The sequence below is a fragment of the Labrus bergylta genome, chromosome 18, assembly GCF_963930695.1.
Source record: "Labrus bergylta chromosome 18, fLabBer1.1, whole genome shotgun sequence".
In the NCBI taxonomy this organism is placed as follows: Eukaryota; Metazoa; Chordata; class Actinopteri; order Labriformes; family Labridae; genus Labrus; species Labrus bergylta.
In genome coordinates, this window is record NC_089212.1 from 21,632,539 (window position 1) to 21,659,774 (window position 27,236).

At 40.7% G+C, this 27,236-nt stretch overlaps 3 protein-coding genes across 4 annotated transcripts; 1 reads left to right on the forward strand and 2 right to left on the reverse strand.

Moving 5' to 3' along the window:
• Positions 1-752: 752 nt before the first annotated feature.
• Positions 753-10,061, reverse strand: otomp (otolith matrix protein). Its single transcript, XM_020642717.3, has 9 exons — positions 9,866-10,061; positions 9,541-9,677; positions 8,723-8,825; positions 7,921-8,106; positions 6,380-6,554; positions 6,214-6,281; positions 3,595-3,779; positions 3,092-3,263; positions 753-2,907 (listed from the first exon to the last, which is right to left on the reverse strand). The coding sequence occupies exons 1-9, from the start codon at positions 9,957-9,959 to the stop codon at positions 2,897-2,899; spliced, it is 1,131 nt and encodes a 376-aa protein (XP_020498373.3). The 5' UTR covers positions 9,960-10,061; the 3' UTR covers positions 753-2,896.
• Positions 10,062-12,217: 2,156 nt separating this feature from the next.
• Positions 12,218-20,847, forward strand: acvr1l (activin A receptor, type 1 like). Its single transcript, XM_020642688.3, has 10 exons — positions 12,218-12,376; positions 14,298-14,381; positions 15,267-15,518; positions 15,664-15,875; positions 16,090-16,189; positions 17,066-17,212; positions 17,342-17,617; positions 17,861-18,058; positions 18,225-18,355; positions 19,461-20,847. The coding sequence occupies exons 2-10, from the start codon at positions 14,309-14,311 to the stop codon at positions 19,590-19,592; spliced, it is 1,521 nt and encodes a 506-aa protein (XP_020498344.1). The 5' UTR covers positions 12,218-12,376; positions 14,298-14,308; the 3' UTR covers positions 19,593-20,847.
• Positions 20,713-27,136, reverse strand: d2hgdh (D-2-hydroxyglutarate dehydrogenase). 2 transcript variants are annotated; one of them, XR_002278253.3, is made up of 11 exons: positions 26,979-27,136; positions 25,176-25,554; positions 25,027-25,084; positions 24,799-24,938; positions 24,521-24,714; positions 24,260-24,428; positions 23,971-24,114; positions 23,423-23,565; positions 22,756-22,921; positions 22,321-22,642; positions 20,713-21,610 (listed from the first exon to the last, which is right to left on the reverse strand). XR_002278253.3 is itself a non-coding variant. In XM_020642687.3 (10 exons), exons 2-10 carry the CDS (start codon positions 25,507-25,509, stop codon positions 22,380-22,382), a joined length of 1,611 nt encoding a protein of 536 aa, XP_020498343.1. In that variant the 5' UTR covers positions 25,510-25,554; positions 26,979-27,136; the 3' UTR covers positions 20,713-22,379. The 2 variants fall into 2 exon arrangements, 1 of the variants encoding a protein (XP_020498343.1); XM_020642687.3 differs by having other exon boundaries at positions 20,713-22,642.
• Positions 27,137-27,236: the final 100 nt, after the last annotated feature.

Consider the following 27,236-nt stretch of genomic DNA (forward strand, 5'->3'; position numbering starts at 1 on the left):
ATGATTGTGTGTCCCTGATTCACCTTCCTACCTGGGAGGTGCTTTTCTCCACCTGAGTGAACACTGGAATCTGTGTGCAAGTCTTTGTGAACACCCCTCCCCCCCTTTATTCTACTTCTCTGCGTCCTATTGCATCCCCTTGCTCCCTCTTCTTCCCTTTCCCAGAATGACTGAGAGGAAACAAACAGCCTTTTACCAAATACATGTGTGCATAAGAGGCCAAAAACAATGAGAGGGAGATGAGGGAGTGTGAGATGAAGGAAGAGAGATGCTATCAAGCATAATTCATTTCCGCACAGATATCGTATAGCGGTCTCAGGATAATTAGAAGCCGGCTGCAAAAGACAAGAGAGGATTATTTTCTTTATCATCGTTTCTTTAATTGGTTGGAGAAAAAAAAAAGGGGTTTTGCAGCTCTACACATTCAGCATGAGTATTTACATCAGGCCTCTTTGAAGACTGTCGACAACAGAGGAAACAAACAGCACCGTACAAACCAGAGTTGATTTAGTACAACAGATACGCCTTTATCCTTCACAAATGAGGTGCAAAATATTGCAAGAATGTTTGCTTCTTTCATCTTGCACACTCGAGGAGTCTTTATTCCACCAAGACATTATACGCAGTGGGATCAAATGTGACTATTTGATAGAACGTAAGACTTGCAATTACCTTAGCAAATCAGAGTTAATACATTTCTGTGTTTGTATCTGGCAGCTCTAACTTGATGGATTTCTTCTGGTTTAATGAGTAAAAAAAAAAAAAAGGGTTGACAAGGAGAACTTGATCTGGTTTATCTGTGTCAGAGCCGAGCTCTGTGGTGCAGAATGGGAAAGATATAATATTATATAATAAAGGTGGAGATTTTAAATGTTACAGTACAGGATTTGTAGGTCAAGTAAGGCTTTCAACTGGCCCTGATTCAACTGTAATTCTTAAATCATGTATCAGCATCTACTACAATCTGGTATGCCAATCAACATGTTCTCATAAAGCACCTGGTTTCAGGTAACTATTGCAATGATTGTGTAACAAACTATATCAGTGTGGTGAAAGCGGAGAGTGTGATGTTAGTTCAAGATGGCCTCATGTCAAAAAATCTGTTTTTTTCTCTCCAAAAAACATGATGTTTATTTTATTTTTGGCACTGGTATAAGAGGGTCTTGGTACTCAAGTCTATAACAGAATCATAATCGGGAAGGAAAAAATGGGTTTATTAGAACATCTTAAAACATGTCAGAGATATGTGTGAGTGTTTAAAAAACTACTATTTCTTCACAGCACAACTATTTAACAATACTTTTATTAGTTATGATATTTTTGGATATATAACACACTAAAATGAATCATTACTTTAAATACGTTCTCTCATTATTAAAGCGCCTGTGAGGAATTAGGGTTGGTGTCAGTTTTGGCGCCCCCTGTGGACAAAGTGGATACTACTCATGCATTTTTGTAGGTTTTGCCGTTTGATTTTTTGGGGGTTGGTTTCTAACAAAGAATCTCATCCTGCTTTCTTTTAACAATCAAATGTATCACTCATCTTGAACCTTGCCGGAAGAAAATGTAAAAAAAAAAACTAAAAAGGCAGTTTTTGCCGCGCTTAACCGCTTTGTCTGACAGCTACCCTGTGGCAGTAGTTCAGACATTGCAAATAACTATAGAGAGGATTAATCTTCTTGCTGATGGTCTTGTTTGCTTTTCAAGGTCATAAAGAGGCATCAGTATTCATTTCAGTTAGTTTCATAACCGTCCAAAAACTTCTCACATGCGCTTTAATGACTCGCTGTTGATAGCAATCTTTGAGTAATAGTGATAGGACGTAGAAAAACACAACAGGAGTCGACATATTTCTTCACGAGTCAAGGCAAGACGGACAAAGAAGGTTATTAAGAGTTCATTTTGAAAGTTATGGTTGATTCAAATGTTGTCAAAGTTTTTTAAAAAAGAGGTTAAAGAGTCACTCGGAGGTCACCGTAGGCAACCTGAGCTCTAATCCAGTTCGTCCTAACTTCATAGTGTAACACTATACTGGGCTGGCACAGTCTGGTCCACCATACCAGCCGTGAGAAAGCAGTGATCCAAAGTGTTGTAAGCTATACAAGCCATGGGAAAGCTGCAACACTACAGACACACTAACACATAGGCACATCGAGATGCACACACAACTTCTCTCTCACTCCCACACACAAAACAGTCTAACATGCCCGACTGCCAATTACAGCATTAATGGCTGTGGGGGGAAAAAAGAGTGTATACTCACAAACACACTTACAGTAACTGAGACTTCTAAGCTCAAAGTTAATAGCACCCAGTTGTTCAGTGCCAGAGACAGACCCTGTATAGGTGGGGGTGGGGGGGTAGTAAGGTGGGGGGTGAAGCTTAGATTAAGGGAATAAGAAGGGCACAGTTTTCCAACAGACACAGAGAGTAGGTACACTTCTTTCATGCACGTATATATTGAGAGAGATTTTAAAATGCTTCAAAAAGCGACGCAATGTGTAAATAACATAAGAACTATTAACTTGCACTTCTTTTCTATTTTTCTTACTTCAGCCCTGTTCTTCATTGTTCCCTACTCTTTGTTCAAAGTGTCCTTTAAAAGCTTAATTTCAGGACATTTTCAGTCCTGCTCTCAGTCGATTAACCCCTCTTAGCGATGTCCTACCCCTGCCGGTGCTATAGAGGAAGTACTAGGTCAGGGGAGGACGAGGCTGTTATATCAGAGAACGGGTGGTGAATAAACAGACAAACACCAAAGTACAGCAGAAAAAATAGATTTAAAAAAAAGAGAGAGAGAGAGAGACAGATGGCAGGGAGGAGAAGGCAGAACGGGAGGACGGAGGCAGAGGGATTCAGTGGAAGTTGAGGTGCTGGATGTCTTCCTCCTGTTCCATCAGCAGAAGCCTGTTGGAGGGAAAGCGCAGTAATGAGAACAGCTGCAGTGGATACACACACACACACACACACACGCACACAGAACGAGGAGGAGAAAACCCACTCCTCCAGCCGCTTATCCAACCCCTCTTCATCAGCAGAGCCACACAAACACTCCTCCACTCACAGGAAAAACACACACCCTCCCTCTTACCCTCACACTCGAAGGCTCGCAGCATGGTGGTGTAAGTGGGGCCAAGCCAAGAGGTGTAGCTACCCAGAACCCTCTGCAGGTGGTGTGTGGAATCGCTAAAGAGCAGATTGGATTCGCCATAGCCGGCTGAGCTGAACAGGCTGAAGCCCTCGGTGGCGTTGCCAAACACATTCTGCAGGAGAGAGATGGTGTGACAGGACTTAATGCATGAGAGCATGCATGGACGTGCGTCGGCGTGTGTGTGTTTCTTTTAGTTTTGTAGAGCGTGGGTGTGTGTGTGTGTGTGTTTGTGTTTGTGTGTGTGCAGCCAGGGGATCAGCACAGGAGGTATCAGTCATCCTGGCATCTCCCACACACACTCAAACACACTCAGTAAGGAAGAAGGATGGCAGTTTAGCAGAAACCTACATTCTGAGACGTGCTGATCGATAACGCAGACTCCACAGAGATATGAGACACACACACAAAAACAGAGATGATATATTTTCTGTCCAAACACCCACCTGTAAACGCTCCAGGAACTTCCAGACACGACACTTGTCCTCCATGCGGACCACCACAGCGTTGGTGGGTACGGCTGCCAGATGGCATCGCTCAAACTCATCCAGACCGGCCTCGGTTCCATCAGGACACAGCAGCTTCAGGTCCTCCAGCTCCAAATCCAGGGCCCAGGACTCCTGGTTCTTACCTGGGGAGGGAAGGAGCGAAGGTGCAAAGTGGTTTAGAAAAGTGACTCCCACTCAGAGTAGCAGGATTAACAAGTATTTTATTTCTAAAAGACTGCATTTAACTTTAAAATCAGAGGAATAGTGCAGCATTAACATTTTAGAGGTAATAAATTACAGCATTGCGTAATGGTACTTTTCTCCCCAAGCATTAGATTTTTTCATTTTACCAGGTGTGTCACATTGAGATTAATAACCTATTTTCCAACGGAGACCTGGCCAAGACAGTCAGCAGCAAACACACAAAGTTACAGACACAAAGGGAGACAAAATACTATTCAAGGTGAACAGTCAAAAATCAATCATAGCCCAGAAACAGCAAACGTTAACTAACTCACCACCGACTATAGGAGCCATTTTTGATGTCGATACTTCAGTCATTAAAAAAAATGGGGGTGGAGCTAGTGCTATATCAGACTTAAGGTTTACAAAACCCCTCTTAGTTTTCCAAGTAAAAAATATACAGCAATATGCACTGAGGTCACTTTTTCAGCAGACCACGCCCCCTCAGTGGGATTGGGTGGGAAAACATCCTCCAACATGGCAGCCTTTAGTAGCAGTCCCGGAAATGACAAAAACACAATATGAGGACATTTGAACTCAACAGAGATCCCTTTAATTTACTAAAGACGCAGTGGCCCACAGACGTTGATATGTGGCCAGAAATCAGGTTTCCTGACTTTATACCTGATATCACTTTAGTTGTTGGCAGTCAGTAAAAAGATCCCTCTGTGTTGGTTGAATCAGTTTGTACTGGTGATGACTCTGCAAAGCTTGATGGCAACTTGTTTAAAAGTCGTGCCGCTTCAGCCTCTTGAAGTGTCTTCAGCCTGTTTTAGCCTTTTAACATGAGTTAGTGCATATTTCATCCTTTCCTTAAGTTTTTTCACCTGCAGACTTTAAGCACTAGAACTAGCTTCCAATAACTTTGCAGAGATTGTAGTTTAGTCGTCAAAAACCAAAGCACTTGGTAAGGAATAAGAATCCTGCTTTGTTTGCATCTTCCTGTGATCAAATACTATATGTTAAAACATTAATGCCTTTTTCCATTAATAAACCCACCAGTTGTTTTACATTTTAAATGTAAAAGTCGATTGCTACAATGGAAAGATGAAGTGATGGTTTTGCAAAAAGGATGGCGGTTAATGTTTGCAATCATTAGCATTACTTGTTCCTTGCCTCTTTTTTTGTCAAATTGTATATTTCTTAAGAAAGTTTGAATCTGAAGGTTGATTTTTTTTTATTACATGTTTTAATTTGAGAGATTTGTTTTTCCACACATACAAATATTTTTATTTTTTTTAAAACAGAACACCTAGGTTGCTAATCAGAAGAGGAAAGAAAGGCCACCTTGAAGCTACTTCCTGGCTCCCTAGACGACAGCTCAGACCGTCTGTGTTTTCCTGACCTCCGTTAATTGGTCTGACTCTGGACATTTCTGAACCATATGACAAAGCATGCTTCGTTAGGCAGCCACAGTGTTTGTTGAGCCCGCGTCAAACTGTTCCTTTCTCGGCTGAGCTAGCAGAGTCTGTGTAGCGTGACTGTGATAATGATCACCATTAATTCAGGATGTAGCCCAAAGCAGAGGAGCAGATGCAGCAGACAGAGAATTAGGGCATTTCCATGTCTAAAATAGTGTTCTTCTCTTCCTGCCTACTGAACATTTGCTCCTTTGACTGATTAGTTCTCTTTTTTTTAACCTCATTTTCATCTATCCCTTATTTTATCTACAGTATCTCATAAACAACATTCTCCTCATACCAGAAAGTTTCAGTGTAATCGGTTTAATTTACTCCTGATTTCACATACTGTAAAATGTTCATATGAGATATTTAGGGAAACACTGACATCATGTGTTGTGACGGGGACTAGCACTCTCTGCTGACCCCAAGTTACCTCATCACAACTCCTCTTTTTTAAGGATTATTTTTTGGCTTCTCATGCCTTTAGGTTTTTTTTATTTTTTTTGTTAAGATTTATTTTTGGGTGAGGCTTTTTGTGCCTTTAATGGAGCGATATGACAGTGGATAGAGTCAGAAATCAGGGAGAGAGAGAGTGGGGAATGACATGTGGGAAGGGAGCCACAGGTGGGATTTGAACCTGGGCCGCCTGCTTGGAATACTAGAGCCTCTGTACATTGGGAGTGTGCACTAACCACTGCACCACCAGTGCCCCATGCCTTTAGTTTTAGACACAGGACAGTGGATAGAGTCAGAAATCGGAGAGAAAGAGAGTGAGGAACGACATGCAGGTAAGAAGACACAGGTCACATTTGGACCCGGGCCGCCTCTGTACGTTGGGCGTGCGCACTAACCGCTAGGCTACAGGCAACCCCGTCATAACTATTTTTAATGATAATATTATGATGTTCCAAAAAAAAGCCATGAAACGTACCGTCCATGTTGTCAAACAGTGTTGTGTGTTTGACAAACGCCACATCCCCGAGGTTCTCTGCCACACACCTGAAAGAAAAAACAACCACAACCAAAAAATGAATGAAAGAAAAACACACATTTAAACTGATGAAAAAAGTCAAACTAATCATAATGGAAATGGTTACCTCAGCGCCCCGGCCTCCCCGAAGTGCCTCTCTCTGTGGTTGCTGGCACAAATGTGTCTGTCGTTGTCGTCGCCTATGCACGCCTCGCACAGGTTCTTGGGGTTGTTGCCTTTGGGGTCGTGCTGGTGGTCCTTCACACCGGGCACACAGCTGTAACCGAAGAAGTTCCCCACGGCTGACGGGACGACAGAGAATGAATTAGAGGAAGAACGGAAACAGCTAAAGGAAGATCTTTGATTTTTGATGCAATCTGGTTCTCTATCAGTCACCTTTAACCAACCCCTTGAGTTATAATGAAAGGTATTCAGCCTATCGGAGACGAGTTTCCTAAAGAAGGGGTTAAACTCTAACGGACCCTTTAAGATGAAATGAGTCGATTATTTTATTAGGTAGTATGTTGGACATTTAAACACACAAGTAATTTGTAGGCTAATTCTAAACTACTAATAGCTTCAGAGAAAGACAAAGAATAATTATTTGGAACCTTGAACCAGAACTGGTTGCAGCTGTGGTCTATATTAAGGAATGTGTGTCTTCAATGTGTATCAGGTATTGGATTGTTTTTACTTTGTTCTATTTTGTAATATTAGTGCTCTCTGTGGTGTTATCTGATATGTCTAGAATGTCCCGGCTTCCTGCTACTGAATGAAGGATTCATAGACATTCAGACATCTCTTTGTGGGATCCATGAAATCTAGGTTTTCATGAAGCGGCTGTGACTCAGGTGCTGGAGTCGGTCCTCTCTAAACGTCAAGGTCGGGGGTTGGATCCCTGAGCTCCTGCATCCCCACATGTTCTTTGGCGAGACACTTAACCCTAAGTTGATCCTGCTGCTTCGTAGGTGGTGTATAAATGTGTATGAATGGGATTAGTCCCTTTAGCAGCCTCTGCCGTCGGTGTGTGAATGTGTAGGTGTGACCTGCGGTGTAAAAGTGCTTTGAGTAGTCAGAAGACTGGAAAAGTGATGTACTATACAAGCTCAGGTCCATTTACTGAAAATTCCTCTCGTATACATGGTCTTCATTTTCAAATCAAAACAAATTAAATAAGAATAATTCTAAAATGAGTGAACAGCACATCTTAAAAAACTGAGCAGAAATTCAGACAATTGAAACAATTCTACATTTTCTCTTTTCTTATTGTCATCAATTAAAATGTGGGTATTAGACATGTGATACTAAGAAAGGTTTTGGTTAATTTAGCTTTTTTTGGATTTTTGACAAAAGGAGAAATTGGATAAATATCTGCAGCCTTGTTTCCTCTTAGAAATTACTCTCGATGTGTTCATTTGTTCTTTGTTACACTCACACAATCACACACACACACTCCTGCAAATCTCACCTTCAAAGATAATTTGGCCCTGTTCTGTTCTCTTCGCTGCTTTTTGCTTTTCTTATCTGGAGTCTCCTCCATCTCTTCACTCTTCATTCCACTTCACTGCTTCCCCACATCTGAACCTCTCAGATAGCTCCCACCCCCTGACACACACACACACCACACACACACACACACACACACACACCAAACCTGCTCCGTCTCACCTTTGGGGAAGTTGCACTGCTCCCCTACACTGATCTGGGAGGTGTTCACCAGGTAGCCAATAGGAACAGTCCATCCCACCGTGGTGCGCATACCAGGGTGACAAGAGCTGCGTTCATGCATCTCCAGCAGGGACAGATCTGAGGAGGAGCGACGCGCCATAGCCACCACGTAGTAGCTGATACCATCTGGAGAAAAAGAAACTCTGATCAGGCTATGAGGGATTTATATAAGATGATAAAAAAACAAAACAATATGATAATGAAAAATAAAGTACACTGAACAACTACCACAGTGTGTCTACTATCGCTATTTTTCTGTAAGATAAGTTGTATTTTACACATTTTTGTCTGATAACTATTGACTTACATTCTTGGCTACAATATCTTGCATTGTCCCCTATCTTATAGAGAGGATTTGGGTTAAAATATTGCAATAACAACATCTTATTTTCAAGTCTTAAACCTAGTTTGGACAGGGAAATCAAACTATGCAGCTCTCAGCATGATACAACTAAAATACACTGCACACCACAGTATACCAAAACACACGTTCAATACACCAGTGCATTTTTTTTGTACATGTTACCCTGTACTTCTGAACAGCACTTTTTAGGATTTTACAGAGTTGACAGCCCTCTATGAGGCCAAGCTGAGTTTCCAAATAAAGATCATGGTGTGAAGTTTTTGTTATTTTAACACATTCACCATGTTCCTGTTGCTCTGAGTTATTTAGGCTGCAGAGGCTTCAGTGTCTTCTTCTTGTTTATTTATCCCGGCTGCAAGTCTCAAACCTGTGACTTACCCACTCTGTTGTAGGACTCCCCTGCCGACAGCTCCAGGCCGTGGCAGAGACCCGCAGCGTAGATGTCATCTGCAGACATGGAGGCTGCATCTGCTGTCCCATTCTGACAGAAAAAAACCATTGACTGTATGTCAGAAAGCTTGTCTATATTTGCCACACACACTGAGGGTGAAGCTTTTCTTATTCATGCCATGCTTCTGGAAATATAGCTAAAAAAATAAATAAATTACAAGACCTTGACAACAGAGGTTAATGATCGTATTTCTGTCCACACTACCAACAATGTTCTCTTTCTGTGACATTTAAATAATAGATTTATTTATTAGTTTATTTGACATGGACATACAGTAACAATGTTGATGTACCATTTAACCATTTACAAGTGTCAGATGCACTGCTGTTAGTGTTTAAAGCAAAATGTGAATTTGCAACACCTGTCCACGGGAGGCTTTTAAGAATAACAGATAAAAATAAAGAAAAATAAAACAGAGAATAAAATCAAAACTGTTCAGTCATTAATGCAAAAACGGATAAAATACAATTACAAAAAGAAGGCAGGGAACTTCAACATGCAGGAACAATGTTGTTTCTCATTCAGCTGTGATTTAATACCTAACACTGTGTTGCATTTTCAGTTCAGTGGGTCGACTCCTCCAGAGTTTAGCTCCTACAACAAAGAAGGCTGATTGTCCAAAGGAGGTTTTGCACATAAAGGAATACGACACTGAAGCCTGTGTGTTGACTCTACTAATCCTGAAGTCTTGAAACAAATTCATCAAACAGATGTAGATGTAAACAGTCACTGATGAAACAGGTACCTTTATTTTGTCCATACAGTCTCTGGTGTTCAGGCCTCGGACACATTGCAAAGTCCCTCTAATATTCCGAGCTGAGGCGTTCCCGGCCAAATCCAGACACTTCTGCTCTTCAGCGTCAGACAGTACACACCAGGAGACTGAACAAACCAGCAGGGGGGGAAATTATGTCAAACATTAAATGCCAATTCACCTGCTGAAAAGACCTGCAAATGTTTCACAAGTACCACCCAAAATCAAATGTTTAAAAACATTACTTGAAGCAAGATTCTCTTCGTCATCTAATTGTGCTAACAAGGATCTCAAATGGACAACTTTTTGTTTGTACCTGTAGTTTTTGGATTGTGAACACAGCTGACAGACAGAAGATGCAGGAGGAGGAGGAGGAAAGCTGCAGGCAGTCTTCTCTCTAGATGCTCCATGTCGGCTCTGGTAGGAAAAACCCGCTTGGGAAAGTCTCTCTAATACAACAAAGATGGAGAGCAGGTGGATTTACTTGGAGGGGGAAAAAAGGTCACTGTGCTACCCTCCCTCTCTTATAACCTAGACCTGAGAGAGAGAGAGGGAGGGAGAGGGAGAGGAAGCCGGGGGGGAAGGGTAAAAGGTGGGAGAATGAGACAAGTAGGCTGGATGTAGAAAGAAAAAAAAAACACATTATTCCTTCATTCAGTTCAAGTCCTCTGTAGATAATCCTTCCTCCATCTCATGATAGCAGTATAGCGTTTCTCCCTCCAATTACCAGCTGAGACTGATCCCCTGGTGGAGAGAATAGAGGTAGACACATGCACGCATGGGGGGCAGTTCAGGTCACCTGGCTCGGAGTGTCGACCCCGGGTCTTTAATTAAAAAAGCAGCGGACAATGTGTCTCTGTGCTGGAGCCGTGTTTGGGGAACAGATACCGGCGGAGTTCTGCTCCGACTCACTGGAGACTAAAGCCCCAGGTAAGCAAGAACAAACAGCGCTGACTATTATTCTCAGCCACGGGAGCCAGTGGAGGAGAATATATCTGCTACTTGATACAATTCTCCCTTTCCTCTCCTTCTGCACACACACACTCACAAACACACAGGTGACATTTTTTAAGCAACCACTGAGCCAACCATGGAAAACAGTCAGTTTGTTTAATGGGAGAATTGAAATGCATTCTTCTTTAATACCTTCTGTTATTTTCCAGTAGTGTCAGTGCAGGGAAGTCCGTTCTGCAGTGAAGAATAGAGTTCATTTATCATGCTGCTCAGCTCTTCCTGATGGTGATATTCAAATCCTAAATACAAAAATGTAAAAGTATATCTCCACATATAACTACGCAAATATGTTAGACACTGCAATTTCCCATGTTCATATTTACCTAAATTTACATTTCCCTGCTTATTAAAGAGATAAGACATACTGTTTGTTCTGCAAAGGATGATAAAACACACTCACACATGGAGTGTTTTAAAGTGTTGTAGTCATACTGTGTGTCTTTGAAATGCATATTACTTTACCTAAAAGTTAATTTAATGGGATTATTATGGCAAGCTCTTTTAAAGCAAACATCCTCCTATCACTTATAATATTTTTTTAATATCCAGTATAACATTTCTCCTATTCAAAACTATATTTTCACTAGTATGAATTGCAATTGTTTGTGTATTCACACAAAACATTCTCACAATCCGCACTTGTAATTTCTCCTTGGACAAACGACCTTCCCTTTGTCATTCTGTCTATTTGGATTTCAATTTCAGATATCCACAGCGTCATTCTTTCTATCCACAATGAATATACAAGATATCAGTAATTGAGATGATGAGATGAGATGAGATTCAACTTTATTGTCATTACACATATACAAGTATAGAGTAACGAAATGAGGTTTGGCATCTCACCAGAAGTGCAAATAAGCAGAAAGTGCAAGAGTCTGTGCTATGTACAGTAATTACAAAATTTACAGATGTAGACTAAAAAAAGTGAATTATTAGGTATATATGGATGGATGGATTAATGGGATGCTATAAATATAAATAAATGCTATAAATATAAGTGTATTCTTAGGATTATAATACACAGATTAAGGTGCAGTGAGCATGCTATACTAGTTTACAGATAATATAAAGAATATGGACATATTGTACAGGTCGATAACTTATTGAGTGATAATTGAGTTCACTCTCGGAAAAACTCCCAATTTTTAAAAATCTACAATCTAATAGGAACCAGTTGTTACTTTAAATTAGGATATTCAACATTACACTGTGGATATCTGGATCTGAATGTTTAATTTTAGATGAAAACTGAATTTATCACATGTACCAATTGTGTTGAAGATATTTTTGAAATGAGGAACAATTCTGTTGAAAATATCCCAAATGTTCATTCTGGTTAGTAAGGATGTCATGTGTGCACAGTTATATCTGTGATGAATACCTAATGTCGTTTTTAAAATGTTGGATCCGCTTGTCATAAAGATTACAAACATAGACTACAGCTTTTCTTTTTATATCTATTTATATCTGCACATTATTTTTCTATGTAAATACTTTTTATCCTGCGCTGCAACGAAATGTCGTTCTTATCTGCACTGTAAAAGTTTGAATGACACTAAAGAAAGTCTAAGTCTAGTGTAAATACTAAGATTACAACCTGTTGGAGGACTCCTCCGCCCCACAATGCACCGCGATGATAATGTTTTGATGACGTCACGTCTGGCTGGAAGGTGGAAGACAGCCAGTGGGTGGGCTGGGCTGTGGTCGCTTTTACATCGCAAAAATCACGTTTTTGAGCCCTCTTTTAACCTAAACAGGGAAAACGTCAGCGTCACAGAATGAGTTAGAGGCGTTACTCGGTGTGTGCCAGGTAGGTGAAGGTGTTTTATCGCTCTGTTTTGACAGTCTTCGCCTCTGCTTTGTTGTGGTGCAGCTAGCTTAGCATCGGGCGGCCGTCTGCCTGACTGGCGCCTCCGAGTCGCTTGTGGACGGGCAATAAAACCCGCTTGTTCATGGCCTGTTAGCAGCCACAGCAAACACACAGTCCTGCAACAGTCCTGCAACAGTCCTGCAGTCTGTGAGGTGAAGAACAAGCTTTGCAGAGAGCTTTTACTTCTTAAATATAGGCTGTGACTTTGTAATGGGTTGTGGTAGCTCTCTAATGCAATCTGCGTTATTAGTTGTTGTTAATGCTACACTTGATGTTTACCTCCAAACAAACAGCTCACACCTTTTTAAAATTAATTAATGATTATTTTCTTCTTTTTTTAACTTAGTTTTTATTCATTTTTCTCTTCAACAACAGTACAATATAAAAAATATTTATTTTTTATTTTAACTTAGTTTTTATTCATTTTTCTTATCAACAACAGTACAATATAAAAAATATTTATTTTTTTACTTAGTTTTTATTCATTTTTCTCATCAACAACAGTACAATATAAAAAATATTTATTTTTTATTTTAACTTAGTTTTTATTCATTTTTCTTATCAACAACAGTACAATATAAAAAATATATTTTTTTTTACTTAGTTTTTATTCATTTTTCTCATCAACAACAGTACAATATAAAAAATATTTATTTTTTATTTTAACTTAGTTTTTATTCATTTTTCTTATCAACAACAGTACAATATAAAAAATATTTATTTTTTATTTTAACTTAGTTTTTATTCATTTTTCTTATCAACAACAGTACAATATAAAAAATATTTATTTTTTATTTTAACTTAGTTTTTATTCATTTTTCTCATCAACAACAGTACAATATAAAAAATATTTATTTTTTATTTTAACTTAGTTTTTATTCATTTTTCTCATCAACAACAGTACAATATAAAAAAAATATATATTTTTTTCTTCTCCTTTTTCCAGCTGTATAGTTACATTCGGATATTAAGCCAGCAGAAATAGATTACAAAAGTAAAATACAAATCAAAATGTCCACTCCAAAGAACATACATATACACAATAATGCACACAAACAAACAAGTACATAAATAAGTGTTCATAAAAGTAGAGGAGAAATGAAAAATCATAAATAAAAGTTGTAATCATAAAGAAATAAATTCTAATCCACTCAAAGAAATCACGTGTGAAGTCAACCCAAAGGGAAAAATGGTGCATGATCTTGGTCTGCGCCCCAAATTAAACATTTATTTTTTATTTATTTTATCATTTTTTATTTTATTTATTAGCACACATAAGAATACATCGAAACAGGATTAACAAAAACATCAAAGTTGTGTCAGGAGAGGTCAAGAAGCCAACAGGCTTATACAAGGGACCTCACCTCTTAAGAGACAAATAAATCAACTAAAATCGAATTACACAATTTCATCACTCTCTATTGCATTAGTAAAGCCAGTACAGGTCTCCATGTTGTTGTGAACGTTTCTTTTTGGAGTCTTAATTGGTATGTAATTTGCTCCATTTGGTAAATGTCCCAAACTTTCTGGATCCATATATTGTAAGTGGAAGGGTCTGGTTTCAACCAGCGTATGGTGATGCACTTCAGGGCCGCTGAGAATAAGATATTAAACAAGTACTTTTTGGCCCTGACTGTTTACTCTTTTAACTTGATGTTTAATCAAAGTGTAGATCTTTTGAAGTGGCCTTGGTTTACTCGTTAATAGATACAAGATAAACAGAGAAGTCTTTGAACTCCCCATCTGACTAAAGCCCTCGCAGGCTCCTTGTAAAAACACTGAGAAGGTAAATATAATTATCCTGTTTGCAAGCGTGTCTTCTCATTTGCTCTCTCCCCTCCCTCCCCCTCTCCTCTGTCAGTGCACTGAAACATGGATAGATGCAGCGTCCACGTCCTCCTGCTGCTCCTGCTGCAGACCCTGCAGACATGTGCGGAGGGCTCAGGTACTGTGCTCACTGTCTTCCACTTTCATGTTTTCAGACTGTGATGGCTCACCTCTTCTGTTCTTCTTCTTCTAAAACCACCATGAGCAGCACATATGGCTGGCAGCTGTTAATATTGATAATAACTTGTTAATAAGGGGAGCCGTTATCAGTCTTTTTCATGCTTTTTATGAATCTGCAGCCCTTGTGTGTGTTTGAACTGTTATTCTCAAAGGTTTCAATCTGATGTAATTTGTCCTGGATTGTACCTTACATGCATTTTGCTTTTGATTAAACCATCACATCTATTTGCACATATATTTTTTATCCCTGCACGGGTTATGTCGGGCGTCGGTTTTGTGGTTTCATTTGTAACTAATTTGTCATGTACGTCTTTGTAACCTGCTACTGGATACTTTGAATTTCCCTCGGGATCAATAAAGTATCTATCTATCTATCTATCTATCTATCTATCTATAGTAAAACATGTTAATGGACCCCCCTTTATTTTTACTCCATTCCTTTTTACATTTATGTTTTTAAATGTGGTCTTTATAGCTAACAACCAAATTTTTTTGGTTCAGGTCACCTGAATTTTTTTTAATGTCAACAGGTGGTGCCATTGAATAGACAATATGGATCAAATGAATTAATCAGATAGTGTAAAACAAGGTAACTGCGGTGCTCGGTCTGGCTTGGTGATGCTGTGTGTTTGGTTTTAAGTTTTGATATCAATGATTCAAACAAAACTTCACTGCATAAAAAAACTCTACAATGAAAATACAGCCGATGTCATCTGATGACATCTGGGGAGAAAGTTGGTGAAACAGAATCCATTCCATCGGCCTGCTGCTTTTAATAAATGATCGTGTGTATGTTGAACTCCTCCTGTCATCTTTTCCGCAGGTGGACATTTATTGTGTCTGTGTGACACCCCTAAATGCCAGGACACCCAGTGCCACGGCTCGAGCTGCTTCTCCTCCGTCAAAGTCACGAGCGGCGGGGTGGAGTTTGAGCGCGGCTGCCTGGAGGGGCCGGAGAAAATCCGTTTGCATTGCTCCACCGCACCGTCCTTCCACCAAGCCATCCTCTGCTGTTACAAAGACGTATGCAACAGCAACACAAGCAGTAGCTCACTGATGTCTCACCTTCTCACAGGTGACTATTAAATGATAACAAGCTTAACTTATGCAAGGAAGTGAATTGTCCAAAAGAATAATCATGTCATCAGACAAAAGAATAGATTTTACACCATCTAATTTCTTCACTGCATGCTTGTTTTGTCTACTGTCCGTGCTCACAGTCCCAGAAGGAGAGCCAGTTCGGTATCGTGTGGAAACCTTAGCCCTCTTCGTGCTGGGTCCGGTGGTGGTTCTTGGTTTGCTGTCTGTAGTGTCAGTTTTGGCCTGCAGGAGGCTTCACCACGGCCGCCTGCAGAGGCTGCAGGAGTTCGATACAGAGCAGGGAGCCGTAGACGGCCTCATAAGCTCCAACGTGGGAGACAGCACTTTAGCGGTAAGAATCCAGACTCCCAGCAGAGTAAACAGAGATGTCCTCTCACTTGTTCTGATCACTCCCAACTTCAACAGTGTTTTTATCTGCACTAGTAGTCAGTGAATGCTGATATTTGTTTCCAGTAGCTTTGTTCAAGCTAGCATTATGTGTTTACATCATCTCCCTTAAAGATTCTGACACAAGCAGCTCATCTGATATCTGTGTCTGTCTTTAGGACCTGTTGGACCACTCATGTACATCAGGCAGCGGTTCAGGTCTTCCCTTCCTTGTGCAGAGAACAGTGGCCAGACAGATCAGTCTGATGGAGTGTGTAGGTAGGTACAACACACCACCGTCCACACAGGGCATGTGCACACTGGACTCACGTGTCTGACTCGTTTCATTATAGTAATAACATAAAATAAATGTATAACTAAATAATTCAAACAAGGGAGCTACAGTAAAGTCAAGTCACATTTATTTATAAAGCAGCAGCAGCTGACCAAAGTGCTGTACAATGCATCAAAGAAACACTTTACAGGGGATCACAACATGTACAATAAAACACAAAATAAACTACGATAGGATAAATAGGAGAGATAATGAAAGCAATAACTGGAATCTGAAAGAACCATCTATTCAGGACCAGAGGACTCAAATGCTAAAATATAACAATCTGTCTTTAGAAGGGACTTTGTTAAAGGTTATTGTTGTTGAAGAGAAAGCAATCCGTCATGAGGACTCAAAGTGATCAATACAGATCTTTGCACAGTGATGTCACAAAGGTGATGTGAGGGCGACAGGAACAGGAAGTCAGATCATTTTGACTTCTTAAAATCAATCTGATGTAAGGTTTACTCATCGTCATGACAACTCTTAACACTTTTGAGGGTTGGAATAGAAATATGTCGGTCGGGAAGCCTTGGGATCCTGTTCGGTACAACACCATACTGTACAGTTTCTTCCACCAGTTCAGAAATGGAAACACGTGGCTCTGTGCCTCGTTTTGCTGTAGACATGGAAACATCTGATCCATGTCAGATGGGAATCAAACTCAAGAGATCGTTTAGTTTCAGGGATTGTAGCCATGAAATAAGATAATAAAAGAACAACAGGAAGAAGTTTTCAAATTTTAAAACATGGGACTTATGTCTGTTTCTTCCATTCTCTTTCTTCCTGTTGAATTGTGTCTGACGTTCTCCTTCTTTCAGGTAAGGGGAGGTATGGAGAGGTGTGGAGGGGGCAGTGGCAGGGAGAGAACGTGGCTGTAAAAATCTTCTCCTCAAGAGATGAGAAATCCTGGTTTAGAGAAACAGAGATCTACAACACAGTGCTGCTAAGACATGAAAACATACTCGGTGAGTGTGGAGAAAAAAACCCTCTTAATTTCAAACTGACATATCTACCGTTCTAACGTCTTAATTGTTTGTTTACCATGAACATAACTGTGATACTGACATGTTGTCCTCCGTCTCTCCTCCCCTCAGGCTTCATGGCGTCCGACATGACTTCTCGCAACTCCAGCACCCAGCTGTGGCTCATTACCCATTACCACGAGAACGGCTCTCTCTATGACTACCTGCAGCGGGTTGCCGTGGAGACGTCAGAGGGCTTGGCGATGGCTGCGTCGATAGCGTGCGGCCTGGTGCATCTGCACACGGAGATCTTCGGCACAGAGGGAAAACCGGCCATCGCACACCGGGACCTGAAGAGCAAAAACATCCTGGTCACAAAGGAGCTGCGCTGCTGCATCGCAGACCTGGGTCAGTCATCCACTTCTTCTGATCGCTAGATGGTAGACTCTTAGATGGATCAAAGGATTTTATATAAACGTTTTACAAGCTGATTTTGTATATTTTAATTTTTTTGCAGTCTTGTTTTATTGGTATTTTCTGTTCATGCACTACCTACCTTTTTATTCAGGTGTTTATGTCCTAAACTGCTGGGTTATCTTTTTTTATTTTTTATTTCCACCGATATATTCAATTTCCCTTGACATGTTGCAGGGCTGGCTGTGACCCACTCGCAGGCAGACAACCAGCTGGATGTGGGCAACAATCCAAAGGTTGGCACAAAGCGTTACATGGCGCCAGAAGTGCTGGACGAGAGCATTCAGATAGACTGCTTCGATGCATACAAGCGGGTGGACATCTGGGCCTTTGGGCTGGTGCTTTGGGAGATAGCAAGACGCACCTACAGCAACGGTGAGCTTCATTCATCTGGTGTATTTTTAAAGGCCGTGACTTCATGAACAACAGGTCTGTGGTTCAAATAGACTTTGGGTCATGTTGTTAGAAGAGAGACCCTAGTTTAACAAAAGTGTATCCTCTTGTTCCGGTTGTTTGTGTTCATTTCTTGTTTCACTTTCAGGCATTGTTGAGGAGTACAAGCCTCCGTTCTACGATCAGGTGCCGAACGATCCGAGCTTTGAGGACATGAGGAAAGTCGTGTGTGTGGAGCAGCAGAGGCCTTTCATTCCTAATCGATGGTTCTCTGATCCTGTGAGTATTTGTTTTACACTCAGAGTTTAATCTAGTTCAAACAAAAATGGTTTTAAACATTGACTTGGACACCAACAAAGTTTTTATATGTTTAAGGACTTAGTAGTGATAAATGACGGATAGATAGCTAGAGTGGGCGCCTGTTTTAATGTCAGACTGTTTAACAAAAAAGCGGTAATTGAGCTTTGGGGACAATAAGTCTCCAGATAAACCTTACTGTGACTGGAAAGAATGGAGAAAAAATGTTTTTACCTGCAAAATTTAAAGGAAAAATATGGTAGTTGAAGCTGTAGTTACAAAACTATTATCTAGACAAGCGAGGAAGTAGCATTTCAGAATGATCTGTCTATTCTGTCTTGGCTAAATTGCATGTAATGTTAACTTAAGGAGGGATGCACGATGGCGCAGTGGTTAGCGCTGCTGCCTCACATCGAGGAGGTTCCTGGTTGGAATCCCTGTCGTGTCAGGGCCTGTCTCTGTGGCGTTTAAATGTTCTCTCCGGCTCCTCCGGCTCGTTAGGTTTCATTGGTGACTCTAAATTGCCCGTAGCTGTGAATGTGAGTGTAGCTGGTTGTCTGTCTCAGCCCTGTGATTGGACAGTCCAGGGCGTACTCTGCTCCAAGCCCCCGTGACCCCGAACGGGAGAAAGCGTTAAATATAATGGATGGTCGGGGCGTGCTGGTGGCGCAATGGTTGGGGCGCGCGTCCCATGTATTGAGACTCTCATCTCGAGCGGTAGGCCCGGGTTCGTTTCCACCCGTGGCCCCTTCCCGCATGTCATTCCCCGCTCTCTCTCCCTGGTTTCCGACTCTATCCACTGTCCTCTCTCTGCATTAAAGGCAAGAAAAGCCCAAAATAAATCTTAAAAAAAAAGAAAAAAAGATATTGGATGGTGAACTTTGGAAGGCATCATGACCACTTACTCTTTGAGCCTGGTGTGATGTTCGCCTCCTGGATATTTACAGCTGGGACCTTGAAATGCTTAACACGGCGAGCGAGCTTACAGTGGTGATAGCGCGTGCCTTGTTATTACCCAGAATGCCTTGGCGCATTCAGAAACTTGACAGTAATTGACACATTATCGCGTCTCTCCTTTCTCTCTCAGACTCTCTCGGCTCTGGTGAAACTGATGAAGGAGTGTTGGTACCAGAACCCGTCTGCCAGGCTTACAGCCCTACGCATCAAGAAAACCCTGGACAAGATCCACAGCTCTCTGGAGAAAGGAAAGGAGTCGTGAGAGGAGCCTCAGAGGCAGCAGCCTGAAGTCAGAGATCAGCTTAGTAACGGCTTCCTTTTTTTTTTTTTTTTTTAGTTTAACAAGGTTGATAAAGGGAACGGACAGAGGAGAGAGTTTAAGGTATCATCCAGCCTCATCGTCTTTGCTCCCTCGTGTTTCCTGTGGTCGTCTTCCACCGACGCCCTTCTTCCTCTCTGACTTCAAACCAACGCAGACGTTTTGGATCTGTTGTCGTCTGAATATGCCAGCCTTTGCTACAGGACTCAAACCCAATGTGCTCGCACTGACCAGAACTGTAGACTGTTACTAAGTGTGAACAACCGCGGATGGCATATTGTAGTGCTCCATCCTAATGCTTTAACGCCCACTGTTGACTGCTCTCACACACACACACACAACACTACATACTATCACAGATCAGTTACTGATCCCCAGCCGATGTTTGCAGCATCGAGGCTGCAGCTTTTATTCTCAAAGACAATCAAACAAACTTTGTAATCATTGAACTTTATCTGAACACGCCGACTCTTTAACTAAACACTCACACGAGTAAAACCACACTCAAATGTTCACTTCCAAAAGGAAAAGAGCCAAAAGAATCAAAGCTGTTTTTAACACTTTTAAATAATATTTATGTATTAAATCCAATGCTACCACACTACTGAGGATGTGCAAGACTGATGTGTGCGATGACGCGTGACCCCCCCCCCCCCGACTGTATAACGATATGTAGGCATTTACTGTACTTTCTGTTCCCCTATTTGTCTTTGTTGGCGCTAGTAGGAAATGCTTTGATGTGGAAAGCAGCAAATTTAATAGAAAGAAAATATGCGAACCTGCCACTAAAGGTTAGTCTGTATCTTATAATAAGAACGAGTATGAAATGGACTGATCCTCTCTGCCTGCCACACTTCATACCGTCACTGTGGCTCGTTTGAATTAAGTCTTCTGTGCAGGCAGGGAGGAGTTGAGGGAGGCTTGTTTGTGGCAGAGCGGACTTTTTTTTAAATTTTTTTTTTAGACACGTTTTCTAAAGCGAGTGGGGCCTCCCATGTAACGTCTCTCGTCTCCCATAATGCCAGTCTGTACAAGCTGCCTGAATAACAAACAAAACAAACACTCCCATCATCCGTCTTTTATTCAAGATTCAACAATCAAAGTCGCCTACTAATGAGTTTGTTCACAAATGCTGGGTTTTATTTTGGAAGGAAAATGTATCTGTCTTTTTTTATATGTAATAAAAACATGTACTTGACTCTTTGCCTTATGATTAGTCAGCCTCTGTTAAGAGTTTAGGAAATATGTGCTTTCAGCTGCAGAAGTCTACGGTCACCTAGTTCAGTCTGATGCAGTTTAAAACAATGGACCTGAAATAAATCCTACATTTTTAAAAAGTGTATTCTTCTTGGGTGTTGATTTGATAAGTGAGCAGAAAGGTGTTTAAGTTCATTTCATTCACAAATTAGGATTAGACCCTCCCCTCAGATTAATTTAATCAATTTAACATCACAACAAAGTACATCTTTTAAAATATGATAAATGTTCAGTTCAATTAAAAACTCTCTGGAAAAGTTTCAATAAAAGGAGAACATTTCAACTTCCATAAAGGTCACATTTATCACTGGACTTTTGTATTATGCTGCATTCAGGTGCTCCTTTGGATGGTCCGAGTTTCTGAGTTGGAAAGTCGTTCTTCTGACTTCGATGTGTTCACGTTATGTTATAACAACAACATACGTCGTGGATTCTACAAAGACTGTGAATGTCTATGTTAAAGGTATATTTGAGCAAAACATTCATGTGCAATACGTGAATTCATAAAAAGTATCTGAACATTAATGAAACAGCTTTTGCCCCCCACGTTGATGACAAATCAAGTCGGTACTTAATTCTTCCCAGAGTTTCCGACTTGTTGGTCCGACTTGAGCCGTCATTTTTCAACTTGGAAACTCGTTTTTCTGATGTATCCGGCATCACATGAATGCAGCGTTAGACCTCATATGTTCATGATGCATGAGCTTGAAAAAATAGATAATGAGTGAAATTCTGTTAACAAGTTAAAGTTACAGGTTCCTGTGAATCTTTAAACACATAGTAAGGGGCTCATATGGTCACTGACAGTTTTTCTAGTTGAAAGCGTTTTCTATTTCACTGTTCACACTGACTTTTGTTTTACAACAGGCTTATGTTTTTTTATGATATTTAGTAAAGATTAAATTTGCTGGTAGAACTCAACCATTTTATAAAACAACCACAGGTATATAGAGCAGTTACAGATGGAGCAGGTCTAAACTGTACACCTCAGAAAACACACATAACGTACAGTAAATTAAACATATACTGTGCTCTCAATTTCTTATTTCCTTTCTGCCCCCTAGTGGCTGCCATGAAGAGTGTCAACAACTCATTCACTCATACTCCGTTCCTTTTTATTGAGAAGTACTCTCTGTGGTTTTCATTTCTTACACAAGTGACTATAATTTAAAATCTAAACAAAAACATGATATTTTATAGACATTGGAGTGGTTCAGACTAAGGCTACTCTTACAGTGAGTAGCTGAGGTAGTTGATAAAGTTTTATTTTACAGTGTTGAATACATGCTGAGTAAACATGTATTCTCTCAGAGTTCTAGCTGGCTGGATTGATGACATTTGTTGTGCAAAACCTACAGCTCTGCTCCAAATTGTGTTTAAAGTGTACCACGGGGTGACCACAAAAACCACTGACCTCCTTCCTGAGCTGTGTAGAATTCACCAACTTCCCCTCAGCTCTGAGACGCTCAGGGGTCATATTATGTTATCTGGTAAAGTCTTGTACGGGTTGAGGATGCCTTTGGGGTCCAGCATGGTCTTAATGTTACTCATCAGAGCCACAGCCTGGCTGGGTTTGCTGTAGTAAATGTAGTTCCTCTTCTTCAGGCCCAGTCCATGTTCTGCACTGATGCTGCCCTGACAGCTCGCCGTCCACTCGTACACAAAGGGCTCGATGGCGGCGAGGAGAGCCGGGTCTCTGGCAGGAGAAGTGATGTTCAAGTGGAGGTTTCCATCTCCTAAGGGTGTCGATAGAAATAGATGAAGGTAATTATTTCTGATTTTATCGAAGTATATACGCTCTAATATCCAGACTCTTTTCACTTCTTCACATCTTCTGATCTCGTCTTACCTACATGACCGTATCCCACCACACTTTTGGCCCGGTCCCCCAGGTGCTCCCTCATGTCCGTCACCAGCTGGTAAAGTCGCTCCAACGGCAGCGAGATGTCATACTTGTAAGTGAAGCCATCGTGAGTGAGCGCCTCGGTGACACGCTCACGCATCGACCACAAAGCCTGAGGAAAGGAAAATTGATTGCATGATCATCATTCGCATTCCAAAGCCGAGTTTTTAAACTTAACGACACACGGCGGCAGCTCGTCTCTAGCAACAAAGAGGCATTCATTAAGAGATCCACTCTTAAGAAAAAAAAAAGATTTAGGTCAAAAAGTCATACTCTTTATCATTGTTATTGTCAAGAATCCCTACATCACTTAACTACTGGATAGTCTAGAATTAAGAAGACTAGACATTACTCAAACATGATTAAATATTGTGTGTTGGGCACTATTTTAAACCTCGTGTTTAGTGCTGCAGAGGTTTGAGCAGCAGGATTGTGAAAGTGGCAGTGACTGAAAATGTCAAACCAGTGTGGCTCACTGACGTCTTTCAAATAATTCTTGAACATGCAGAGTCCATAAAATAAAGAGGAAGAAGATGTATTAGAATGAATTTGGGGGGGGGGGAATTCCACCTGTTACACAATTTGGTCTTGTGAAATTTGTGCGAAACGACACCTTGATTTTTGAGTCTTCAGTTGCCACGGTGCCATCAGTGACTAACGATGATGTCATCGCCTCGTCAAGGAAATTGTGCAGTTTCTCCCCGTCATGTGTTGCATCAGATCCCGACGTTTCTATGACCACGTAGAACGGACAATCTGCAAGACATTTAAAAAAAATGTAATTTAACCTTTATTTAACCAGGTAAGAAACTCTTCATTTTTTTAAGTGTCCTGGCCAAAACAGGACGCAGCACAATTTACAGTTTCACACAAACAACGAGCAGCCACACATACAACAACAAAAATCAAAACATAATTAGTAATTCAAAGAAACACATTTAAAAACAGCAAATGTTTGTTCAAGATCATCCACAAACACATCAGGGAGAAGATCTACAGCCAGATGTGTCTGCCTCCAAGTCCTTTAACATCCTCTTAAAATCATCCAATGAGAGCAGCTCGTTAGGTCTCAGCTCAAATTAAAGGAGCAGCAAACTTAAATGGCTTTTATTTGTGTGTGTGTGTGTGTGTGTGTGTGTGTGTGTGTGTGTGGGCACCTACCAGAAATCGGATTGGGTAGTTTGAGGTGCGTATTTAGCAGCCTCATACATTCACTGTCCAGAAATTCATAGGCTGACAGAATTTCTCCCAGCATGCCTCTGCAGAGCTGAAATGTCTTTAGTAGCTGCTCAAATGTCTCACAGCCTGCGAAGAATCAACAAGAATCAAATACCACATCCATTAGTATACAAACACAAACGATTAACTGATCGATGTCAGCTTGTGTTTGCAATAAAACGTGTCATAATTACAGAAGTGGTAACAGGGGGAAGAGATGAGAAAATCGTACCCAGAAAAACCACGTTCACAGATTTTGGTTTCCGTGGACAGAGGATGGACACAGCTGTGATAACCCCCAGAGTTCCCTCTGACCCTATGAAGAGCTGTTTGAGGTCATATCCTGTGTTGTCTTTTCGCAATGTGGCCAAGCAGTCCAACGCTCGCCCATCTGCCAAAACCTGAACAAGCCACGATACATAAACGTCATTATTTGATCTCTTGTAATCATTCGTCAGGGATTTCAATACTTATGACTCTTCACTCGACTCACCACTTCCAGACCCAGCACAGTCCCGTGTAAGGAGCCGTACCGCAGCAGCCGGAGTCCTCCTGCATTGGTTGCCACGTTTCCTCCGATGTGGCAACTACCTTTCGCTCCGAGATCCAGAGGCATAATGAAGTCTCTGTCGTCCAGGTAGAGGGACAAGCTCTCCAGGACACAGCCAGCCTGACACGTCAGAATGCCTGCAGAATGAAAACAACAACCTCTGAAATTAAAGTGTACAAAAACCCTTATTTGGGGTAAAACCTCATGAGTTTAAGACTTACCCGAGATGCCATCAAAGGTCAGGATCTTGTTCATAAGAGCGGTGGAGAGGATGATCTCATCATAAACTGGCACGCTGCCCCCAACCAGCCCAGTGTTTCCCCCCTGAGGGTTCACTGCCAGATTTTGACTGTTACAGTACCTACATGAGAGGAAATGCAGCATCTTTAACAATCTAATAAATCCCTCATTTGCATATTTTTTTCTTCCGCTCACTGATATATCTTTACCTTAGAATTTGAGAAACTTCCTCTGTTGTTTGAGGTCGCAGCAGCAATTCACCGGAACCTACACAACAATGAAGAATGACAGACATAACCTGTTGAAAATAAATTGTATTTTCAAATGGAATAAGATGAATTTATTTTCTAGCCATCACCTCTCACTGTCTTCAGCCAATCCACATTGCTGGACTCAAGCAGGTCTGGGTCGGTGATGGCTCTGCCTGGTAGGATCTCTCTGAAGAAGGCCAAATCTTCTGAAGTAATTCTGGAGAAAGGAAGTCTGTCAGGGGCCGCAGCGGGGGAGGGGTTGGGCCCGTCTGTCCCAGCATGCAGCTTTCGACAGCACGCTCCTGACAGCCATGAGGTGGTGGGAAGAAACTGTCTGTTGAAGCCAACAGGTGGGTGTTTGATTGTTGCTGAAGATGAGACGGCGGTGTGGAGGTTTAGACGTCTGAGAGCCTTTCTCAGTCGGAGGGCTCTTTGGAACATCGTTGCTATCACTGGAGATATCGTATATTGTAGTGGCAGAACAAACTGCAAGAAAGACGAGGAATGAAAAATACATCTGATTCCATAAAACATAAGCTGTTAACCATCTCAGTAAGCCTACATCCTGATTTTATACCTGTGATATGTGGTTAGGGTAAGGAGTATTGAACAGCTGGTTAAATTACAACATAACTACGTAACTACCCTATCGAATGAATGACTATTTTATTTTTGAGTCAAGTCATTTACAAGACCGATCCTACATGGAATTACTCTGACACATAATCAATCAAATGATCCAGCATGCACCATTAACATGAAACATCCCCGAAGATAAAAACCAATAACAACACAGCCCCCGCAACACAAGGCGCAATACACCAATCCAAACAAAACAAAATAGATAAATCGACTTCATCTTCGTTTTTCACTTCCAAACAGTTTACATATAATCCATAAGAACTATAAATCTGTCAGTATAACCAGGCAGGGCTGGGCAATTAATGAAGTGTCAATTTCAATCACGATTTTGGCTTCCCGCGATCATGAAAACAAGAGAATCGAGATTAAACAATTACTGTGCAACATGCTGTGTTGTGTTGTTTTGCCCATAGGTTTCATCATGTTTGGTAAGTGTTTCAAAGTGTTCGCAACACTACCTCAATAACATAATACTTATGATTAAATATATCATGATCATGCTTCCTTTTCTCTACGGTTTATGTCTATTTATTTATTCTCTCCTTATTGTTTTCTCTGTTTTATTGCTTTTCTCCCTATCTTAATTGTTTTCCTTTCAAAAGCCTCCTGTGGACAGGAGGCAATTTAAATAAAGAAAAGAAAAATTAAGAATGTACAAAAAAATAGATACTAAAAAATAGATTTAAAAAATAGATAATAAAAATAGATAATAAAAAATAGATTTAAAAAATAGATACTAAAAAAGAGATTTAAAAAATAGATACTAAAAAAGAGATATTAAAAAATAGATCAGCTATTGACAAAAGTGTAGTCCGTAATATTCAGTGTAATAGACATGCACACAGTGCACATAAAGTGTAACATGTTATTGCACAGTGGTTTGATAAACATAATATAACATTAATATAACATTATTATTGCACAAAGTCAGAGTGAATTGTCCAGTTGTGTGTGTTTTGTGATCTACTGGGAGCAGGCTGGTTAAACAGTCTGACTGCAGCAGGAAGGAAGGACCTGCAGTATCTCTCCTTCTGACTGAATATAATATAATGAATATAATATGTTCTCTTACTGTATATTGCATTGTTTTACCTTTAAGTATTTAACCAAACAAATTCTTTGCAAACTGACACTCCTTGTTCAAGGTCTAAAGCTAACATATCATAAAAAGGCTAACTTCAGAAAAGAGAATTCGTTTGCTTTATAATAAAGATGTCATTTCAGAAAAGCTATCTTAGCAAAGCGAGCCGTATCTTTTATTAACTCACCAGAAACGTTCATTTAACAGCCCGCATCTTTCGGTCCCTATTTCTTAATTCTTGTCAGATATCAGAGAGAAATCTGTCACAAAGTTCAAGGCCAGTAAAGTTATTTCACCCTCAGTGTTTACAACTAGCATGTAACAAGTACAGGAAGCTGAAAGGTGAATTGACGGGATGTAGCGTCATTGACGTGGGGAATGGACCAATCAGAAGCCTTCTCTCAGATTGAACCAATAGACGCGAGGCTTTCACCGGTGAATGAAC